Below are 22,199 nucleotides of genomic sequence, written 5' to 3'. Positions count from 1 at the left end.
TTTGTTTTTGGAGGGGGGGGGGGGGTTCTTTTCCATTGTAGTGATATTAAACACCTAGCCGCTGTCAACACATGCATAACTAGCTTGTTGTCAGACTTCGGGAGGTGTGGGAACGGCAAACCATGCCAGTAATGTAGAGGTGTCAGAGGTAGTGAATGTCCAGTTAAATTCCCCAGTGTGAGTTTAACGATTCTCCAGTAGGACTGCAGTTCTGAACAGGACCAAAATATGTGAAACAGGGTACCTACAGTCCGATCGCATCTCCAACAATTCGGGGTTGTCAACGGGTAAATAGAGTGCAGTAAATCTGGCGTATAATACCAATGGTATAATATTTTATACTGATTCTCTTTATATATTGAGCAAATCGATGTCTTGGCGGCTGTTCGCCAAATAAGTTCCCATTGTTGTGGAGTGATCGTGATCTCCAGGTCCCTGTCCCATTTCAACATATAAGGTAGTTTAGTAAAGCTGATCTTGGAGTCGTCATTTAACAATTTGTAAATAAATGAGATCAGACCTTTGGAGGAATGTGTAACGGTGTTCGCGGAATGTTAAAGCACAAAGTGCTTAATCTGTAGATAAGAGTAGAGCGCACGTGAAGGAAGGTTGTGTCTTTCCCGTAGTATCTCAAAGGGCAGCAGTGTGTTAGACACCCTGTCCAAAAGATCTCTAATATATAAAACATGCCTTTGGTTTGCCACGTCTCTACCCATTCTCGAGACATACCAGATGGAAGTTTGGGGTTCAATAGGAAGGAGGTCATGGGCGGCTGAGGTGTCGTCAGGCCAAAGGGAATCTTGACCTTATTCCATATGTCTAGGAGAAGAACCATGGAGGATAACAATTTACAGCGAGGCAGTTGTGTTGGACAAGACCACAACAAGGCATTAGGATGTATAGGCCGTATCCATAACCTCTCTATCTTTGACCAACTAGTAGAAGGGTCGTACCTTGTAAGGGGTGGTATAGTACATAATTGAGCTGCATAATAATAATGAAATAAATGTGGCAGTGCCTGTCCCCCTCTTGCTACCAAGGGATAAAGTATTTGCTGTGAAACACGATGTCTCTTACCTTCCCAGACAAAATTTAACACATCTCTTTGAAAAGATTTTAGGTCCGTGGTTGGTATTTTTACCGGCAGGGTGCTAAAATGATACAGCAGTTTCAGAAGCAGAGTCATTTTTACTGATGTAAGTCTACCCGTGAAGGACAGCTTTAAAGTTTGCCATCTTTTCATTTGAGACTGTAAGTATTGGAACAGTTTATTATATATATGTTTAAACAATGCATCATGCTGCAGTCCCCAACACAGCATTCAGATTCAGATTGGGAGAGGATGAGACAGCACTGTAAGGCATTTACACACACTATTGTAGTCCTTATTCAAGCTCCAGTGTTTTAACTGCCAAAGAGAACAGAGAGGTCAGATCACTTACCACGAACCCCCATAAGCTTGAAGGAGTTATATAAAGGGGAGTTATATAAAGGGAGCTCATCTGTGTATATTTACTATTGCAACCGAAATTCCACCTAACAATAATCGATGTGGTCAAATAAGGCATGCTGACCTATGATGTTGAAGATGAGCTCACTTATATTGACCAAAGTTATCTCATAACAGAAACATTTATATATTTAACAGAATAATTCAACAACAATCAGCATCTGTTTAGTGTTGCCACAAAGATTTTGGAATAGGTTACATTAACCCTTTTGCTGCCTCCAGCGTATCATTTGTCAGCCGCCGTGGGGCCCTGTAAACAGACTCCCAGAGGCTATAGTTGGTTTCCCTTCCTAAATATATTTGCAACTGCTACCATTTTATACTACAGGGTTTCTGCTTTCAGGAACTATATAATTATGGGGGGGGGGATTAAGTATTCCTCAGCCCACAATGTGCACAAAACAGCTCTGGCAGCGAAAGGGTTAATGGCTAAGTTTACCTTTCTGACCATGTTTCATGGTATACCTAGATTATAATTTGATATGCATGATACTGCTTTGATACAGCAAATAATAAGAAATAGAACTATGGTAGAGAAAGGAGAATAGCTCATAGGTAAATATGAGGGGCCCATAGTAAGTACCTTTAGAATTTTAATTTTAATTATTGTATCTATACCATACAGATGGTATGTATACTATATTGATGAAGCTGTAAGTATAAGTTTGAATTTTTTTGAGGTTCTGTTTTTTGTGTGCTTCAAACTAGGGATGCACCAAAGTTTGGTTATGGGACGAAAATGGCACTTTTGGCACTTTTGCCATCTTTCAGCCGAAATAACGGTACGTCTATAGTTTCTCTCCTCCCCTCTGACACAGCGCAGCGTCCAGCGAGGAGGAGAGAAACTGTCACAGGAGGCTTTATTATCTGTGCACTCATAAACAATTAAACAGAAGTGCCAGTCGGAGCAGAGTCATTAATACACAAAAATGTAAACAAAGCAGAATCTGATGTGTAGAATGTAGAATGTAGAGGAGGTGTTACTGCTGGCATTATACAGTGCTCTGCAGTGTGCAAGCTCCTACTATCAGCCTCTCTGCCCTGTCATCACATAAATAACAGGCTGTCCCTGAGCTTGAAAGGCAATGATACAGAGCATTCTATTAAAGCCACTGAGCTCATCCGATCAATAGGAGACAGAGCGACCTGCACATGTGCAGGGTCTCGGAAGAAGGGCAAAGTACACTCCTGTACCAAGAGGGGGGAGCTCGGTCACACGGCTAGCTGATCCTGGAAAGAAGTCAGGACTAGAGTATTTTCCTATAAAATTAATTAACCCTATAAAGATCATCATGTGCTGCCACTGCTGCTAATGGTACCCAATTCTCGTTATGCAAAGGGTTTACCCTCTGTTACCTGCCACAGCAATGAGAATAGGTCAAGTGGTAGCAAAAACAAGATTAAAGAGATAGGCTTTTCTACTACATACAGTCAGCCTTACAACCTCCAGAAGAAAGGCTACAATCCGCCATCTTTCCCTATTATTATTATTATTATACAGGATTTATATAGCGCCAACAGTTTGCGCAGCGCTTTACAATATAAAGAAGACATTACAATACAATTCAAGACAACTATTACTATCTCCAGTCATGGAGAGTCTGGACAGAAAAAAAAATGAATACAATTAATATAACTAAAACTCATTTTACTGAGATGCTGGTGGCTCAGACACTTGCATGTAAGTTAGTCAATATGAACCCCTTTTGAAATCTTATGCTGATCGCTGTTGAAGAAACTAATCGATCAATATTTCTTTAACAAAGGTGCCCCTGTTCGATATGCTGCTGTTACTATAGCCCCTGGCAGCCAGGAGCATACTGTTATATATTAATAGCCTCAGTTAAGGAAATATGCCCATTGTATGATTTTATATATGTCTGAATCTGAAATATATATATATATATATATCGATTGTACTAAAAAAGGCATTTGTAACTATCCTTATTATATGGAATTTTTTTGACAAAATTGGATAGTAATAGTACAATCTACATTCCACCTAGCCTCTGGCAATGCAGGAAACTAACTGTGAAAATGAAGGCCAAAGACAGTCTGAATATAACTACAAGGTCCGCTTCCTGTCTACTCCAATTGTGAACTCTTGGAGAGAGAAAGAAACAAGAAGGTTATGTTGAGGTTACTCCAATAGTGAATTACTTTTGCATTGTTAATCTCCCTCTGACTGGAAGTTCCGGTATTGGGGGTATCAGAGCATTTACCAAATACTAAGCATCGGCACCGATTCTAGTAGCGGTATTGGTGCATCCCTAACAATAATAATTTTCACTCTGTTCTTTACAAACAGTCAGTGAAAGTTAGACTTTCAATATATTTAGCGCAAAAATTCAAAATTATATACATGTTTTCAGGGTTTACAGGTTACAGGTTACAGGTTAATATGCTTCATATTTCTTGTGATATCCAAAAGAAATCTGAAATATTGCTATTATAGTTGAATATGTTTTATTTACATTTTTTTTTTCAATTGAATGCCTTCGTAATTAAAGCCCAACTCAAGATTTTAACAGAAGGGTTAAGACTTAGAACTTCTGTCAAATTTTTACTGCTGTCTAGGCCCTCATTGAGATATTCTTTCACTTCCTTTCACTGTCTGCCCATAATAATTGGGGAGTCCAGGTATCATTGGGACAGAAAGACACATACAGCAATAAAAACATTGTCAGAAGATCTAACCCTTCCTCCAGAGTTCACACAGAAAACCATGTACCTCTATCTATATAGAGAAGCATTCACTACAAAACTATCTACAGGGGCTTCTGCGCTCCATTAATCTAAGAAAAACTGAGCGTTACTCCTTACAGCTGCTCACTTAAATTGGCTGCATGAGCCTGCATTAATATCATTCCAATATGTGAAGCGGTGCTATCACCCAACAAGTAAACAAGTAATATGTGCAAAAACCAAATATTATAGTGAACAATACTAATGTGAGAGAAAAAAAACAAAAACATATATATATAATATTTTTCAAATATTTTCAAAATGAAATCTTCTACTCAACAGAGGTGAGAGGCTTATTTAACAGAGCACTGTTTTTTTATGAGCACTTCAGCAAAAAATACGCAAGAAATGACAAGAGTGGGCAGAGTGACGCACAAAGAAAAACTAAGACAACACTTTTTTTTGAGAGAGAGAGAGCTTCCTGCTTTTAATGAATTCATGAACACTTTGTTTCAAATTATGTGCTTTATACACTGACACAGGACGTTTGCAACTTTATTAGTCATTTGGAGTTTTTTTAGATTATCACCTTGTGATTCACGCAAACAGTTGACTGGAAGATTTAATTTTGAAAATATTTGAAAAATATTATATATACGTTTTTGTTTTTTTTCTCTCACAGTAGTATTGTTCACTATAATATTTGTTTTTTGCACATATTATTTGTTTACTTGTTGGGTGATAGCGCCGCTTCACATATTTGAATTCACTACAAAACACTGTACATTTGTACATTTATTCTCTAGTACTACTTCAATTCTATGCCTTGTGTTATGTGCTAACGCTGTATTATATGTTTCATGTCAAAATACTAGCTTATCAGTCAGCCTTTACCAGCGTGTTTGACAAAACTGATATAAGCTGACAAATGGTGTTTTAAAAAGAATAGGTACTGACAATTTCCTCACTTGCTCCCTCTCTAACTTTCCTTGTTACATCCTGTCAGTAAAACTTGTGCTTCCTGCTATTGTGTTCCTTCAATCCATTTATACTGGAGTATATATAACTGTCTGTTATCCCAGTCACACAGTACTTACCATCTTTTCTTCATACTCGGGATCCACTTCCTTTTCAGGACGCTGGGCTTTAGGAGGGAGTTTCAGCTTGAAGGGGGGATCTTTTTTCTAGAACAACAGAATTTCAGAGAGAATTACACATTACAATATACAAAGACACAACACATTAAAGTGTATGTCGATCCAGCAATTAACTGCTCTTATTTGCTGCCTTTTGGTCTCTTAAATATACCACCAAAAACATTTTGTCATATCTTTTCCAAAAGTGCATTAAAATATTTATTGATCCACTGTTGTCCTGAGCAATCTGATGTGTAATCAGCCCTGCCCTGTTTACCTGTTTGAACTTCAGAACAAATAATGATATGGACATTAGGCGAGTTGGAGGTGTGCTGTTGTCCTAACACATTTCCTGTCCTAGAATGACAACACTGCTCTTCCATAGATACAGTACAGTGAGTGGAGGTGAAAATATGTAGAATAAAAGCCTGAAATAAAGAAAACAAGTGTAGTCCTACAACCAAGGATCGGGAAGCTGCCATATAGTACTTTTTCTTGGATTTAGATACACTTCAAATCAAACAGATCAAACATTGGCCGAAAGCTGCTCACTCATGTGAATACTGACACTGAGGTGTTTTACATTAATGTAATTCCTTCAGTTGACTTTGCATAGCTGAGGTAATACCATTAAACTATGAGAAATGTCAAAAAAATGAAGCCGCCCTACTACAGTTTACTTTAAATTAAAGGGAGTTACATGAATCAAGCAAATGAAAATGGGGCAATAGGGCCCTTACTATATCGGTAATACCTTTTTCCTATACCCCTTAGGTACTGTGGGTGTTTATATATATATATATACACAGTTGTGTGAATAGAAATTGAACTCAGGTCTGATAAACCAGAGTTAAGTTATGTTTTAACACGGGGGGGCAAACACTTTTTCACATACACTCCATACACTCTCCATACACTCTCTCCGACACTTGTTCAGGACCTGATATTGCCAATGGTGCACCACGCTTGTGCAGCGCATCAGCTGCTTGTAGCCTCGGGCAGGGGTACATGGGACTAGGTGACAAAACAAGAACGCAGTTGTCATCCCATAGTGGGAAGTACCTGAACAGTTACTTTCACACAGGAGCACCAGGTGATCTTTAGCCCCTTGTTGCTGACCCTATGAAACTACAAAAATGACGGGAGGGAGGATCCTGATAGCGTAATCGCTGCGACAGCCAATCACATCGCCAAATCCCGATCACAAACCGTTGTCACGAGCTGTTTGTGACAGTTGTCAGCTGTTGTTGTGCTGGGACTGCGCAGTGAGCACGCTTATAGCACATAACTGTTGACACATATATGATGGAGCTATACATTAAAGCCCGCCTTCATGCCACCGCATATATGATAGAGCTAAACATTAAAGCCCGCCTTCATGCCACCGCATATATGTGTGAGCTATACATTACAGCCTGCCTTCATGCCATCGCATATATGTGTGAGCTATACATTAAAGCCTGCCTTCATGCCATCGCATATATGTGTGAGCTATACATTAAAGCCCGCCTTCATGCCACTGCATATATGTGTGAGCTATACATTAAAGCCCGCCTTCATGCCACCGCATATATGTGTGAGCTATACATTAATGCCCGCCTTCATGCCACCGCATATATATGCGAGCTATACATTAAAGCCCGCCTTCATGCCACCGCATATATGTGTGAGCTATACATTAAAGCCCGCCTTCATGCCACCGCATATATATGCGAGCTATACATTAAAGCCTGCCTTCATGCCACCGCATATATGTGTGAGCTATACATTAAAGCCCGCCTTCATGCCACCGCATATATGTGTGAGCTATACATTAAAGCCCGCCTTCATGCCACCGCATATATGTGCGAGCTATACATTAAAGCCCGCCTTCATGCCACCGCATATATGATAGAGCTATACATTAAAGCCCGCCTTCATGCCACCGCATATATGATAGAGCTATACATTAAAGCCCGCCTTCATGCCACCGCATATATATGGGAGCTATACATTAAAGCCCGCCTTCATGCCACCGCATATATGAGGGAGCTATACATTAAAGCCCGCCTTCATGCCACCGCATATATGATGGAGCTATACATTAAAGCCTGCCTTCATGCCACCGCATATATGAGGGAGCTATACATTAAAGCCCGCCTTCATGCCACTGCATACTGTATATGATAGAGCCATACATTAAAGCCCGCCTTCATGCCACTGCATATATGTGTGGACTGGACAGCATGAGATGATTTAAAGCTGCAGACATTATAAAATAATGAAAACAGCTTTTGAAATGTCAGCGCCTTGTTAAGGTTACACTTTCGCAGGCATGTCTGGAAAAAAAGCAATGGCTACCTTACCTTGCAGCAGTATTGGTTGCCAACATCCGCCGCTGAGCTGTGTGATTTCTTCCTCTGATCCCCACTGCACACTTTAGTTCCTTCCATACTGTTTCCTGTGTCCACAGAAGGCAGCAGGGGCCAGTGGAAGGAAACACAAAGCACAGCAGGAATCAGTGTAAGGAACCACAGAATGCAGTGGGGGCCAGTGGATGGACTCACAGAGATCAGCAGGGATCTGTGGAGAGAGCCACAGCACGCAGTAGGGGCGATTAAAGGAGCCACAGAATGCAGGGGTGGCCAATGGAGGGAACAACAGAGTGCCGTGGGGGCTGTTTCAAGGAACCACAGAAATCAGCAGGGGAGGTGGAACAAAAACCACAGAGAGTAGCACGAACCAGTGTAAGGAACCACAGAGAGCAGTGGGGGCCAGTGGATGGAACCACAGAGTGCAGTGGGGGCCAGAGGATAGGCACACAGAGATCAGCAGGGACCTGTGGAGAGAGCCACAGCATGCGCTGGAGGCAATTAAAGGAACCACAGAATGCAGGGAGGGGGCAATGGAGGGAACAACAGAGTTCCATACAACCACAGAGTGCAGTGAAGGCCGGTGGAGAGAACCAGAGTGCAGAGGGGGACGGTGGAAGGAACCACGCAGCACAATGGGGGCCGGTGGAGAGAACCCGAGAGTGCAGAGGGGGCCGGTGGAGAGAACCCGAGAGTGCAGAGGGGGACGGTGGAAGGAACCACACAGCACAATGGGGGCCGGTGGAGAGAACCCGAGAGTGCAGAGGGGGCCGGTGGAGAGAACCCGAGAGTGCAGAGGGGGACGGTGGAAGGAACCACACAGCACAATGGGGGCCGGTGGAGAGAAGCCGAGAGTGCAGAGGGGGCCGGTGGAGAGAACCCGAGAGTGCAGAGGGGGACGGTGGAAGGAACCACACAGCACAATGGGGGCCGGTGGAGAGAAGCAGAGGGGGTTGGTTCAAGAGGGCAAAGGGGGACGGTGGAAGGAACCACACAGCACAATGGGGGCCGGTGGAGAGGGGCAGAGGGGGTTGGTGGAAGGAACCACACAGCACAATGGGGGCCGGTGGAGAGAAGCAGAGAGTGTAGAGGGGTCGGTGGAAGGAACCACACAGCACAATTGGGGCCGGTGGAGAGAAGCAGAGAGTGTAGAGGGGGTCTGTGGAAGGAACCACACAGCACAATGGGGGCCGGTGGAGAGAACCATAGAGTGCAAGGTCGGGGATAGTGGAAGGAACTGTAGAGCATAGCAGGGGGACACCTGACAGTCTGGACACTCTTCAGCACAGCGCATCAGGATGGTTGGTGGATGACGTATGAATTGCTCTCTTTGCAGGGATACCTTTCTTTTCATATAAAGATCAGATTCGCAGTATCACTTGTATGGGGATTTAGTGATTGGATTTAGATCTGTCTCACAGCCCTGAAATGATTGCAGAATATGCTGCCTTTATTTACAAACAGTTCCGTGTTTGCACAGTTTTGGATGGGGTCATCCCCAATGATAGAGAAGTCGTATGAGGGCCTATGTCTGTCATAGGGTACAGGGCCCCGGAATATCGGCTCTGTGTACAGGACACCCGGGAATTCCCGCCATGCCTCTCCTCCTGCAGCCCCTCCCATTCTCCCGCCTTTTTTTGTGTGTTTTTTTTACCTCATCGGTAGCCGAGTCTGTCGCTTCCCGTGAAGTGGAAGGTAAGACTTCCTCATCCGAGAGCCCCTCCATCATGGATGTATTACGGGTCAACCGATACTCGGTACGCCCACCATGCAATACGTTAAACTAGTAAAAATTGTTATCGTTACAAGACGTCACATCTCAGACGGAGGAAGACCTACGAGGACACGCCCACCCCGACACGGTACCAACCGCCCAGAGACTGACGGGCGGAGGGCGGTCAGGGAACGTGAGCGCGCAGAATTTAGCGGGTGCGCGCGTACAATGCTCTCACTGTACGAGTACTGTCCGCGCCGGCTGTGAGTGGCTACTACGGGGGCGGGGGACTGTGAATAGGGAGCTGTGCCTTCTGCTTAATGACAGCGAGCAGCGTGTACTTCCCTCACTGCTTTACACAGAAAAAGACACCACACAGGAGAACTCGGCATCTTCCAGATCCATGTTTGATGAAATACACATCTGGGGGCTGCTGAGTTCTGGTCTGAAGGGACATGTCTTGGAAGAGCCAAACTCCAGGTTAGCTCCTCCCCCCACAGGTCCTGGGCCCTGCCCCCTGGGGCTTCTCCCTTCACTTTGTTTATAAATACCCTTTTCCCAGGGGTCTGCTCCAGTCACGTCACAATGTCTTCTTAACCCTGCATCAGTCCAGCACCCATGTAATGACGTGTTAGGCCAGGGTCACACATATTGTCTACCATAGCGGCGCGCATACATTAATGTGTCAAGTTGGCCCATTCATTTTGAGGTCTGTCAAGTCACCCCAGAGCAGCCAAAACCACACCTGACCCTTTTTTGGGAATGCCCGGCAGTGCATTCAGGTGCTGATCAAAATGAATGGCACCACAACACACAAAACATGTCTTACCACAATGCTATAGTGTGAACCCAGTCCTAAAGATATACTAAACTCACCTCTCCTCAACATCTTCCGGATTTGGGATGTTTGGCCATCTTGATTGGCTGGGCCAGAACAATGTATCTCCCACGCATGTGCATAGAACTATAAAAATGACAAGCCCACCCCGGGAAGATAACAGGCCTGTGGAGGTGTCACTATGATGTCCTGGGCTCACAGGCAGGAAACCGGCAGGAGGAGGACAGAGCCAAGAATCTGCATGGCAAAGCACCAGAGAATAGCAGAAGCTACATTTATCTCCCATTGGTCTACTTATTTTTAAGTTTTACTTGAGTTGGGCTTGAGGTTCCACTTTATATTCATCAAAACAAATTTGTTGAAAATGTAAATACAAACTTGTTGCCATATGCACATAAATATGGTTACTATGCAGGCAGCTGAATGAGGGCTCAGTCACACCATAAGGCTTGCATTGCTCTAGGTTGTAGACAAGAGAAAGAATTGTCTTGAATGGCAATGTGAAGGTTGATGCACACAAAATGCATAACATGGGACTTTATCCCAGCACACTGCAATGCAAGGTATAGGTGTGAGTGATACATGTGCTGATACATGTATAACACTGTTTCTTTCACATGTATGACATCAAGTACAGTATGATCCTCCGCACAGTTTGTATCTTTCTCCATGTTCTTCCCTTGGACTTCTTTTCCTCTGGGGTTTGTATTTCCCCCCCTTTACTATATCCAAGAACCACACTGTGATTAGGGAATTGTGAGTGTAAGTGATTATGTTTGTTGAATTGTATGAAATTGCTGTATTGTTACTTAAAGGAGAACTATGAGGTAAGTGAAAATCACTCATCCTCATAGTTTGAGCCGACCTGTGACATTGAAACTGTCCCACGTCGGCTCTATAGATCAGGAAGTGAGGGAACACATAGCGTCGCTCGCTCATTTCCCGATCATCTCCCTACAGAGTGGTGACTGCCAGTCACCGCTCCCCACAGCTATTCCTCCCTCACCTCCCCGATCCTCCAGCACTGACTGGAGGAACGGGGGAGGGGGCAGGTACAGCTGGCTCTGCCTCTAGATAGGCAGAGCCCGCTGTCACTCACGCAGCTGGGTGGATCTCGACAGTAATGTCGGATCCGTCCTGGCCGCAGCAGTCTCAGTATACCGCGAGCTGTAGCTTTGGATCATGGGAGGAGGTTAGTATATGTCTGCCCGTGACCCTTAAGAGAACTATAGGGAAAACACTTAGCATAGTTCTCTTTTAAGTGCTTAAAGAGACTCTGTCACTTTTCCCTGTTTAAGACAAAGTTAAAGTGACATTAAACCCTCAGATTTTTTAACATAAAACAATACTGTAATGTGTGCCTTACTGTAATCCATGGTAGTTTCCCTTCTCATTGCTGCTCTTCCTTTTAAATCCGTATCTCTTCTCATGCTCTGCAGAACTTCTGTTTTGCAGCAGACCGCCTTGTCTCTGGAATGGATACACGGTGTCTGTGTGCAGGTTCACAACCTGAGGCAGCACTACAGGAAGAGGCACTCAGCTGCAAAGGGAAGTTCTCCCCAAGCATGAGAAGACATGATGATTTAAAAGGAAGAGCAGCAAAGAAAAGGGAAGCTAGTATTGATTTATGTTAAAACATCTGAGGGTTTAATGTCACTTTAAGCCCACTGTTAGGGGTCTATTTATAAATGTTTCCACACACGATTCACACAGTTTTCTAACTGGGTTCAATTGGGAAAAATGTGTGAATCCTGTAGGGTTATTCACAAAAGGGTGAAGAGTTTGGGCAAGGCAGGAGATGTGAACAATCTAGGACAAAATAGCTGATTTGGAAAAATTCTCTAATTCATCTCACTTTCCAGTTCAGTTATGTTGTCCTAGATTGTTCACTTCTCCTGCCTTCTCCAAACTCTTCACCCCTTTGTGAATAACCCCGCTGGTTTAAAATCTGTGAATCTTGTATAAAAAAAAGAGCTGTCTGTGAGGAAGGGAAGGCAATTGAGAGGTTTGCCATTGCATTGGTGAAAGTGGAGAAACCCTTTAAGTAACATATTAAAGAGTGGAATAATTAAAAATAAGGGCAGAAACAATAGAATGTTACGACATATCTCTTAACATTTCATTTGACATATTGATTTTTACTTGAACTTATCAATTAGGTAATTGTGTAAGTGTGTGTGTTACCCATTTACCAAATAAAAATCAAACAGTAAATTATTAAAAATGTAGTCACTTTATGCTGGCACAGAGGTTACTGTATAAATGCATTAGGTGGCACTGTTTCATTCATTTTACAAATATGTATTTATTCTTCCATGGTATTGCTAATTGTTTTACATAGAGGTGCACCAAAATGAAAATGTTTTTTTTCTAACTTTTTCAAATTTAAAAAAAAATATTTTATTTGTATTTATTTTTTATAATCTTTTACATTTTTTATATTTTAATAAATACTTTTATTTTTTACTTTACTTTTAGGGGCTTTGGGGGAAATATTATGGGTCTAAACAGAGCCCTGATATTTCCCTTTTAAAATAGAAAAAGAGATTGAGGACACAAAGTCCTCAATCTCTTTTTCTGCATCCCCTGTTATCAATGAACGGGAATCCTCTATACTGAGTGTTCCTGTTCATTCATAACATGAGGACATAAGTGAGTTTACTATAACTACAACTATGAATGAACTCGAGGTGATGTAGATCACTTCCCATTCATTCATAATTCAGTATATAGTAACCATACCATGTCCTCAATTATCTACAAACACTCACTGATCGCTGAGTGTTTACCTCGCTCTGCTTCCTGACTCACTGTCACAGGAGGCTGAGCGAGCAGTGCGGGAGGAGAGCTCAGCCTCCTGTGACAGCGCTGGCTGTCTCCGCCCACACACCGCTCTGCTGATCTGTGACAGGAGGCTGAGCGGTGTGGGAGGAGAGACGCCGGTCGCTCACAGCACTCTCCTCCTGCAGCGCTTGGCTGCCTGTGACAGTTTCTCTCCTCCCCTCTGGGACACAGAGCAGCGCCCAGCGGGGCGGAAAGAAAGCAGGGATGCACCGGTATATCGGCAGAAAAATGGCACTTTCGGCAATTAACAAAAGTGCCATTTTCGGCCAATATGTTTCAGCGGCCGATATATCGGTGCATCCCTAGTTTTACAATGTCACACAGACAATATTATAGAGGATCACAGAACAAAGCACATTTAGTAACAGATATGTAAGTTGTAAATAACTAAATTCTTGACTGGAGTTCCACTTACCGTATATACTCGAGTATAAGCCGAGATTTTCAGCCCATTTTTTTGGCTGAAAAGTGCCCCCCTCAGCTTATACTCGAGTCAGCGTCAGGTGTCTTCTTACTTACCTCGCCGAGCGTCGCGTCACTGCTGCTCCGGTGTGCGGCGCTCCGAGCGGGGTCATCTGGCAGTCTCCGGGTCCTAATTCCACCGGAGCAGCGGTGATGCGACACTCGGCGAGGTAAGTTTTACCAGTTTTTTTGGTAAAATTAGGTACCTCGGCTTATATTCGGGATGGCTTATACTCGAGTATATACGGTAATATTATAAACATTGTATATAAGATAATGTACACCAACATATAACATGGTAATAGAAGATTCCCGTAATGTTTGTCGCTTTTTATAACCATGACATCAGATTAAGGACTATTTATAAATGTTTTCACACATGATTCACCCATAATTCACCCAAGAAACACATATTTTAGCAGGAATCACATGATAAATGTGTCAATCTTAGAAACATTTATCAATAGTGGTTTTATACAGTATAAAGAAATCCAAGGTTGTCCAGTCAAATAGTACTAATAGATGGGAGCAGAGTTGCAAACCTTGGCTGATTTTCAAAAACAAATTTCAGAAAACCTTTTAAAAATGTGAAATATTTTAGGGAAATTATAAAAATGAATAATGTCTGCTCAGCTTCATATGAAAATGGCAGCATGCAGCAGAATTCACACAAGTTGGCTCACAAGCCAGTGGATGGGAACAACACTTTTAGAGAATAGATTACAATCTCTATATTGCACCTTATAAATAAAACAATTTCCCCCAAGATATTTTCACAACACTAAAATTTTATGAGTGGCTTAAAAAAACAAAAATTGCAGGATTGTGAAGTGAAGTGTCACACTCTTGTTTAATAGTCCAGATACATCTTGATTCACAGTAGGGTTGGGCAGCTCTGTGCATTCTCACACACTATACAAAACCGTATCCAATTTCAAGCCATCACATTCCTGATACATGTTCTCCTTTAGCAAGCACTGATGATGGGGGTATTTTTATGGGCCCCCCAAAATGCATTGGCTATTTCTGTACTGTCCCCTCAACCCTACGTTGAATAAAGATGTATCTAGACTAATAAATGAAGTGTAGAGCTTCAATTTACAATCCTGCAATTTAACAATTCACAGACAATGGAGATCCTTTGGAATGTAGAACCTGCCTGTCCGGTAGCCAGTCAAAATGAAACTGAAAATTTTAACAAATGTCAGTCTGAAACTGAAACCGAATTCTAACCTTTTCAAATATTTTATTTGATTTATTTATTTTTATTAAATATTTTTATTTTTTTTACTTTACTGTTGGGAGCTTCAGGGAAATATTGGGGGTCTAAACAGACCAGTGATATTTCCCTTTTGAAATAGAAAGAGATTGAGGACGCAGAGTCCTCAATCTTTTTTTCTGCAGCCCCTGTTATGAATGAACAGGAAGCCTCTATACTGACTGTTCCCGTTCATTCATAACTTGTGGATATAGTATGTTTACCATGTCCACAATCATGAATGAACAGGAAGTGATGTAGATCACTTCCCATTTATTCATAATTGGGACACTGTAAACATACTATATCCACAATTAATTCCAACACTCAGTGATCGCTGACTGCTTGTACCCGCTCTCCATCCTGACTCGCTGTCACAGGAGGCTGAGCTAGCAGTGCGGGGAGGAGAGCTGGATCTCCTCTGACAGCTGACTCCTCCCCCGCACCACCGGCCCAGCCTCCTGTGACAGCTGTCTCCGTCCCACACTGCCGCTCTCCTGATCTGTCACAGGAGGCTGGGCATGATGGGAGGAGAGACGCCGGCCACTCACATCGCTCTCCTCCCCCGCACCGCTCGGCCTCCTGTGACAGTTTCTCTCCTCCCCGCTGGACACTGCACTGTGTCAGAGCGGACACAGAGCAGCGCCCAGCGGGGAGGAGAGAAACCAGGGATGCACCGCAATGTCAGCCAAAAGATGGCACTTTCAGCATGTTGCCAAAACTGCCATTTTTGGCCGATATGTTTCGGCGCCCGATTCCCTAATTATTATTATTATAATACAGGATTTATATAGCTCCAACAGTTTGCACAGTGCTTTACAATGAGCTTTACAATATAAGGAGGGCATTACAATACATTTCAAGACAAGATGGTAAGGAGGGCCTTGCCCGTGAGAGCTTACAGTCTAAAAGGAAGGGGCAAATGATACATGAGGAGGTGGCTTTGTGGGGATGAACTTTTTAAGAAAGTGATAGTTCAGTGGTTAGGTTGAGGTGCGATAGGCATCCCTGAATAGATGAGTCTTTAGAGATCACCTAAAGGCAGTCAGAGTAAGAGATAGACAGACAGGTTGGGGTAAAGAGTTCCAAAGGCTAGGAGAGACTCGGATCACCTATACTGTCTCTTTCACATCATAATTGACCAGTCACACCAACAAATAAACATGGGGGTCCAGTGCATTTATTCCACTTCTTTCCAGTACCTAGAAAATAAATTGCAGAGCACTAGCAATGCAGTGGTCGGTCAAGAAAACTGCAGCAGATGAGACAAACAGCAAGCTTACTTCCTTTAAAAAAAATGGAAGACATTCAGCACTGGTGTCAACTCTGAACTGACAAATCACTGGGACCCTGGTACACCAATCTAGTCTGGAGAAGTCTACAGTGGTGGTGAGAATAAAGCACTAACACATACATGGTGCGCTGTGATAACATGCACATATCTGTAATACTTGGGTGTAAATTGGCCACTAGTGGATGCTTATTGTTTTGTTAAAGTGACACTAAACTCAGGAGTTAAATCTTAAAAATGCATTCAAGTACCTTCACTAGCAACAAAAATGTATCTTATTTGTGTATCACTCAGCTATAGATCCTCAAATCATCTCTGAATTGGTGCCGACACTGCCCTTCCTTCTGGAGGGTGGCTACTTTTGTTCCCCATGGTCCCTGTGTGTTCTGTAGAGTAGCCACCACTCCACGCTCGCTCACGTGATGGACTACAATCTCAATATAAATTAGTAAACTAAGCATGAGATTGTAGTCCATCACTTGGAGCGGTGACTGCTTTACAACACACACAGGGACCATGGGGAACAAAAGTAGCCATCCTCCAGACGGAAGGATAGTGTCAGCACCACTTCAGAGATGATTTGAGGATCTACAGCCGAGTGATACACAGATGCATTGAATGCCATTGTAAGGTTTAACTCCTGAGTATAACGTCACTCTATTGCATTATTCATCAATATACAGTACATATCAATACAAAGACAAACTCAGTTTCTTTGGTAAGCCATGCACACGGAGTTGTCACGTGAATGAACTTTCCCAATAATTATTTCTCCCAATTGACATAGCTATTTACTGTTATTTTTTATAATCGATTTGGAAACCTCCTTTCCAGTTAGTAATAAAATATTAGTCACCTGAAACATTCCATCAGACATCTTTTTTTTCTCCTATTACAGCTGGCCTGCAGGCAGATATTTAAAGAAACCAGCATCTCATCCAGTTATGTACACAAACGGCCAAATGTATTTGGACATCCCTCTAAATGATTGAGTTCCAGGTCCATAAAGACATTAACAAGTTTAGTGTAAAGGAGTGACCTGGCCAGAGCCCTGACCTTAACCTCAATGAACAGCTTTGGGAGAAATTGGAAAACGCCGATTGCAAGCCAGGTCTTCTCATCCATCATCAGCGCCTGACCTCTCAAATAGTCTTTTGGCCAAAAAGATATCATTTTCCATAGACACACTCCAGGTGCACAGAAATATTTGGCCAAATAGTAGATTTATTTAAGACCTCATGAATTGTAGTAATAAAAGTATAAACAGAATTTGTCTATTAGCCTCCTGTTGCGCTTTTCATGAGCAACGCTCGACCTGATATTAGGAGGCAAAATTCTCTTTGTCACTAAGGAAACAGACATTGAGTATTTTGCACTGTGTTGTCATCCTAAAAATGTACTTGTTTACAGGCATGTGATTAGTAAAACAATGTCTTCTATACAAAATGATTGCCTTTGTAAAGAAATTCAGAATGTAAAATACACATGAAGACATTGAGACCAGTGGCGTAACAATAGCCATAGCGACCCAGGCGGCCGCTATGGGGCCCGGCCAGGACACCCCCCTGATGCCGTGCGGGCCGCCTGGGCCGCTATGGGTTCAAACGCACCGCTGTTCAGATCACCGTGATCTGTGCAGCGCTACGTTCTTCTCCATTGCCGCTGCTGAGTCAATGAGAGTCAGAGGCTGTGGAGGAGGCTGGACGTGGCAGGGAGGAGGAGGCGGGGCCCGGGGGTCAGCATCAGAGAAGGAGGCGGTGACAGAGGAGGAGGCGGGCCCGGCGACGAGGGACGGAGCGGGCCCGGCGACGGAGGAAGAAGAGGCGGACAGGTAAGGAGTGTGACCAGCCCATCTGAGGGTGACCCTGCAGAGCCCACCATATAGAGTCTATGGTGGGCTCTGCAGGGTCACCCTCAGGTGAGCTATGTGGGCTCTTCAAGGGGTGTAACTAGAAATCACAGGGCCCCATACAAAATTTTGCTATGGGGCCCTGTGATTTCTAGTTACGCCCATGATTGAGACCTACTTTATTTTCACACATTAAGAGTTGAAATGTGTTTAATACAATGTCACTGTCATTATTACAAGGAACAGCACATACATTTATTATTCATGTGTATTTTCGTATTTTTTATTACTAATATGATAAGTGACTGGCATACTCTGGCATTGTTTTGAAACTGTTAGCACTGACCAGCTTGATAAAATGCATTGTAACACGTTGACTGTCTATCTACGTACCTACAGTATGTACCTGGTTAGAGGACCGATTAGCTGAGGAGGCCTCCCTTGCAGCTTTTGTCTCACACCCCTGGATGTGGAGACAGGGAGCAAGTAGACAGAGAGAAGCACGGCTGCCAAGGTGTTCAGACACTGTGCCTGGTAAGTAGTCCAACAACTGTGTCCCTGGAAGGATGAGCAGGCTGGTGTTCAGCTGAAAGGTCAGTGTGGTCTGCAGCAGGAACTTGGAGTGAAGTCAAACAAGCCAGGGGTTAAAGCCAGAGGGTCAGCGCGGTACCAAGGGAGAAGACAGAAGCGAATCCAGGAAACAAGCAGAGATCAAGGTCAGCTCAGCAATCAGGTGTAGTCAAGAAAATGCAGGTCAAGGCAACAAGAGATCAAACTGACAGGAACACAAGCTGAAAGACCGTTCAGCACTGACCCATTGGGAAAGCCAGTTTAAATAGGGCCATCTATTAGAGAGAGAGAGACATGTTACTTCCTGTGCACCACGTTCATACGTCTGTTCAGTTGTGTGCGCATGCAAACTTACGCATGTTTTCCAGCCTGCCCGGAAGACTGGGACCCGTGCATGCACAGCAGCGCGCAAACTCCCGCCTATGGTCTCCCCGCCTTAGCAATGTCTGGGACTGCAGCTAAGGCCCCTGTTCCTTGTTAGCTGACCACCACTGGTCCAAGAACTGCTTTTGTGGCCTGAAACCATGACTTTTCTTGTCCGTGTGTTCTGGTATATTATTTTTATTTTTAACATCATCATTGTTTATAGTCGAAATAGTCCTCAGCAACCTGTCCAACACCTGCCCCTTCAATAGTGTGTATATGTTGCTTTTTTTGAACTATAGTGAAAAAAGAAATGTTGCTTTACTTTTTTGAGTTTCTGCTGCCTAGCCTAGCTGCCTTTAAAGTCAATATTACCAGACATGAACGGTTGAAAATGACTGTGCTAGCATATACAGCTCTAGATGTAATGTAACAAATGCCCATTCTGAACAAAGTGACAGGGTCTGTGTGAAGGGGCCCTGGCTCACTGATATTTACCTCTTTAGCGAACCCCAACCACACCTTCCTCCGTCGCAGCTTTTACCATAATACCAGCTGGTGTCATAACCCAGAAGGCACAGTCGCATCATTCCATCTTTCCTGTACATCATGGGAAGAGATCCCCCATCCCTGGAAGCACTGCATATTTTAAGAGGTGGCTTTAAACAGACATTCAGGGTAAAATGACAATGTTCCTTTAAAATATGCCATGATTTTTCTGTAACAGAAAATAATGTGTTGAACTAGGTATCAAAGACAGCTGGACTATATCTGCCTGGTCAGTATTCAACATGCACTTATTTCATGCTGTGGGAACAAAACAATCATGCAGTAAGAGTTACATCTGTTAATGTTGAAGCATTCATTTAAAAACAGATTCTTTCCTCTGGGTCAGGTCTATGAGTGGAAGACATTGAATATGCATATAATTTGTTTGGCCACGCGAGTAACATTTTCCATGGTACATGATTCTAAGTTTCGATCCCTCTTGCTTTCTCTCTCTCTATGGTTTCCTCCTATTTCTCTCCTCCTCTCTATCTTATTCATTCTTTCCTTTGTAAAGCATAACCACCTAAAGGGGGATTCTCTGACAGCAGAAACAATCAATCTTCAATAAGCTTTGGTCTTTAAGCAGTGGCGTCACAAGGGGGATGCGGCCCACACCAGGTGCCACCATTGGAGGGGTGGCACCAAAATGAATGACAGTCATTTTGGTGTCACCCCCTCTAAAAATCGGGCACTCGGTCATGGACCGAGAGTCCGACAGTGTCAGGAGAGAGAAGGGAACCCGGCGGCACGAGGTATGCCACCGGGTGAACGTCCCCTCCTCTCTCTGCCGGCGTCCATCAGATGACCGCTCATGCGCAATGACATCGTCACGCACGCGTGTGGTGATGTCACGCGCATGTCCGATGACGTCACAGCGGGGTGTCACCTGTTCTCCGCTCCGGGTGACACCCGACCTCGGGACGCCCATGTCTTTACGGTCAAGACTAGCAGTAGACAGATCAGAAACTATCTGAATCATTACTAGGGAGGGACTACAAAGACTAATGGAACTAATGAAAACAGGCAGCTAGGCATTTTCAGGAACCAGGGTGGCTAGGCAAATGAAGATACTCAAGAAGCTGATGTAGCAAGATACAGAGACCAAGAAGGCTAGCTTAACATGGGAACTCAGGAATAGAATGCTTGCACAGTACCAGACCACACTAATACAAACTAGTTAGAATGAGGTCAGATAAATCACTAACATTACTTCATATGAACTAAACACCTACTTAGCCAATGGCAATAAGCAAACATGACACAGGAGAGAGGAGGGCAAAAACAGATCAGCAACAGGTAATAGCAAAGACCAAGGAGAAATACAAACTAACAAAACAGCCTACAGGTAGAGGAAATGCACACAAAAGAGCAGGACACAGGATTTAATCTGTCTAGACATGTGCAACTCTCGCCAGATTCATGGCAAGCAGTTCAATAAAAATCTTTAATGGCTTAAAGAATCTTTACTGAATTAAAACGCTTTGCTGTAAGTGTGTGCTACAATGACAAATTCTTATTTTCTCATGAACAAAACATTGATGGTCTTTCTAATACATAGCAACATTCCCTATTTTCAAGAAGTGCAGATGACAAAAAAAACATCTTGTGCTTAATATTAGCATTTACACATTATTATTAGACTATAAAACCCAACTTCAGCAAAACGTTTTTTAGTTTCTGAATAGAGTGGGGAAGATGCAAAAGTTTGCCAAATTTCATTGCTGTCTATGAATCCACTGGGAAGATTTCCCTGCTCCCACAAGAGATAAGGAGAATAAACTTACCAGGACAGGAGAGAACCAGAAAGCAAATAACTTCACAAAGGTTCTAAATTTTCCCCATACTACCGAAAAAGTTTTGTTTTCTTTTCTTTTTTTTTTTCTTCTTTAACTCTGTCCCTCTGGAACCCTGTAATCAATAGGGACATGGACAGCAATTAAAACATGGCAAATGTTCAACCCTTCCTCCACTCTCATGGTCTCAATCATGGACAAGACATTGTTTTTGCTAGGGTTGGGCTTTAAAACGATCCTGTATTTTGCTCATGCAGAGCAAAGCAAAAAGTACACTTTAATGCTGGACTCTGCACCTTGCCCTCACTCCCCCCATTGCTCTATTCTTCCAGGAGGGGTGACAAGCCTGGAACTTCCAAGTATGGGGAAGCATGGGGCTCACTCAATTTCATCCAAAAAGACAGCAATTGTGCTTAGCAATTGGCTGCCCAGTCATTCAGTGTTGTTACATGGGGGTGGGAAGAAAGTCCTCAGCCCTGTGTAAGTTCTAAGTCTCAACTGGAAGCTTACACAGGGCTTTTTCTCCTCCCTCCTGTGGGTAAGTGAAACAACGGAGAACGGAAGGTATATATATAGGCTGCTACATGGGTTTCTATTAAGGTAAACCTTTTTCTATAAAATAAAAACAATGAAGCGCCACGGACGGTCAATCCCCAGTGGGAAATCCTCTCAGGCACACTGCAGGACGCTGCCCCAAAGAAGCCGGGAAAGCTGAGAATCTAGGAAGTAAGGACAAAAGGGGTGCCTTCCTGGTGCAGATCAATTTTATTTCAGTAGATATAAGTGAAAAACCGAATGGTACTCACAAAAGCTTTTATGGCTCGCCCCTGATTGGCCACAAACACTTTATAGTTGGAGAGGAGAAAGGTGACGATCTGTTCTGATGAAGGGGGCGTGCCCCGGAAACGCGTTAACGTCACTACACATTGGCATTGCCTAGTGGACATCTTACTGCCTGCCAGCTCTTATCCCATGATGGCAGTGTG

At 43.4% G+C, this 22,199-nt stretch overlaps 1 protein-coding gene across 1 annotated transcript in view; it reads right to left on the bottom strand.

Moving 5' to 3' along the window:
- The window catches only part of LOC108788552 (probable global transcription activator SNF2L1), a 114,051-nt gene extending 104,636 nt beyond the window's left edge, over positions 1 to 9,415 (bottom strand). Inside the window, exons 1-2 of the mRNA XM_018558341.1 lie at positions 9,337 to 9,415; positions 5,293 to 5,379 (exon numbers count right to left, since the gene is read on the bottom strand). Coding sequence (XP_018413843.1) covers positions 5,293 to 5,379; positions 9,337 to 9,411 — 162 coding nt within the window. The 5' untranslated portion in view covers positions 9,412 to 9,415. The remainder of the gene's footprint in view (positions 1 to 5,292; positions 5,380 to 9,336) is intronic.
- Positions 9,416 to 22,199: the final 12,784 nt, after the last annotated feature.

This window comes from Nanorana parkeri, unplaced genomic scaffold, assembly GCF_000935625.1.
Source record: "Nanorana parkeri isolate BGI_ZX_2015 unplaced genomic scaffold, ASM93562v1 scaffold332, whole genome shotgun sequence".
Classification (NCBI taxonomy): Eukaryota; Metazoa; Chordata; class Amphibia; order Anura; family Dicroglossidae; genus Nanorana; species Nanorana parkeri.
The sequence above is the reverse complement of the archived record's forward strand: the minus strand, read 5'-3'. Positions and strand labels throughout refer to the sequence as shown.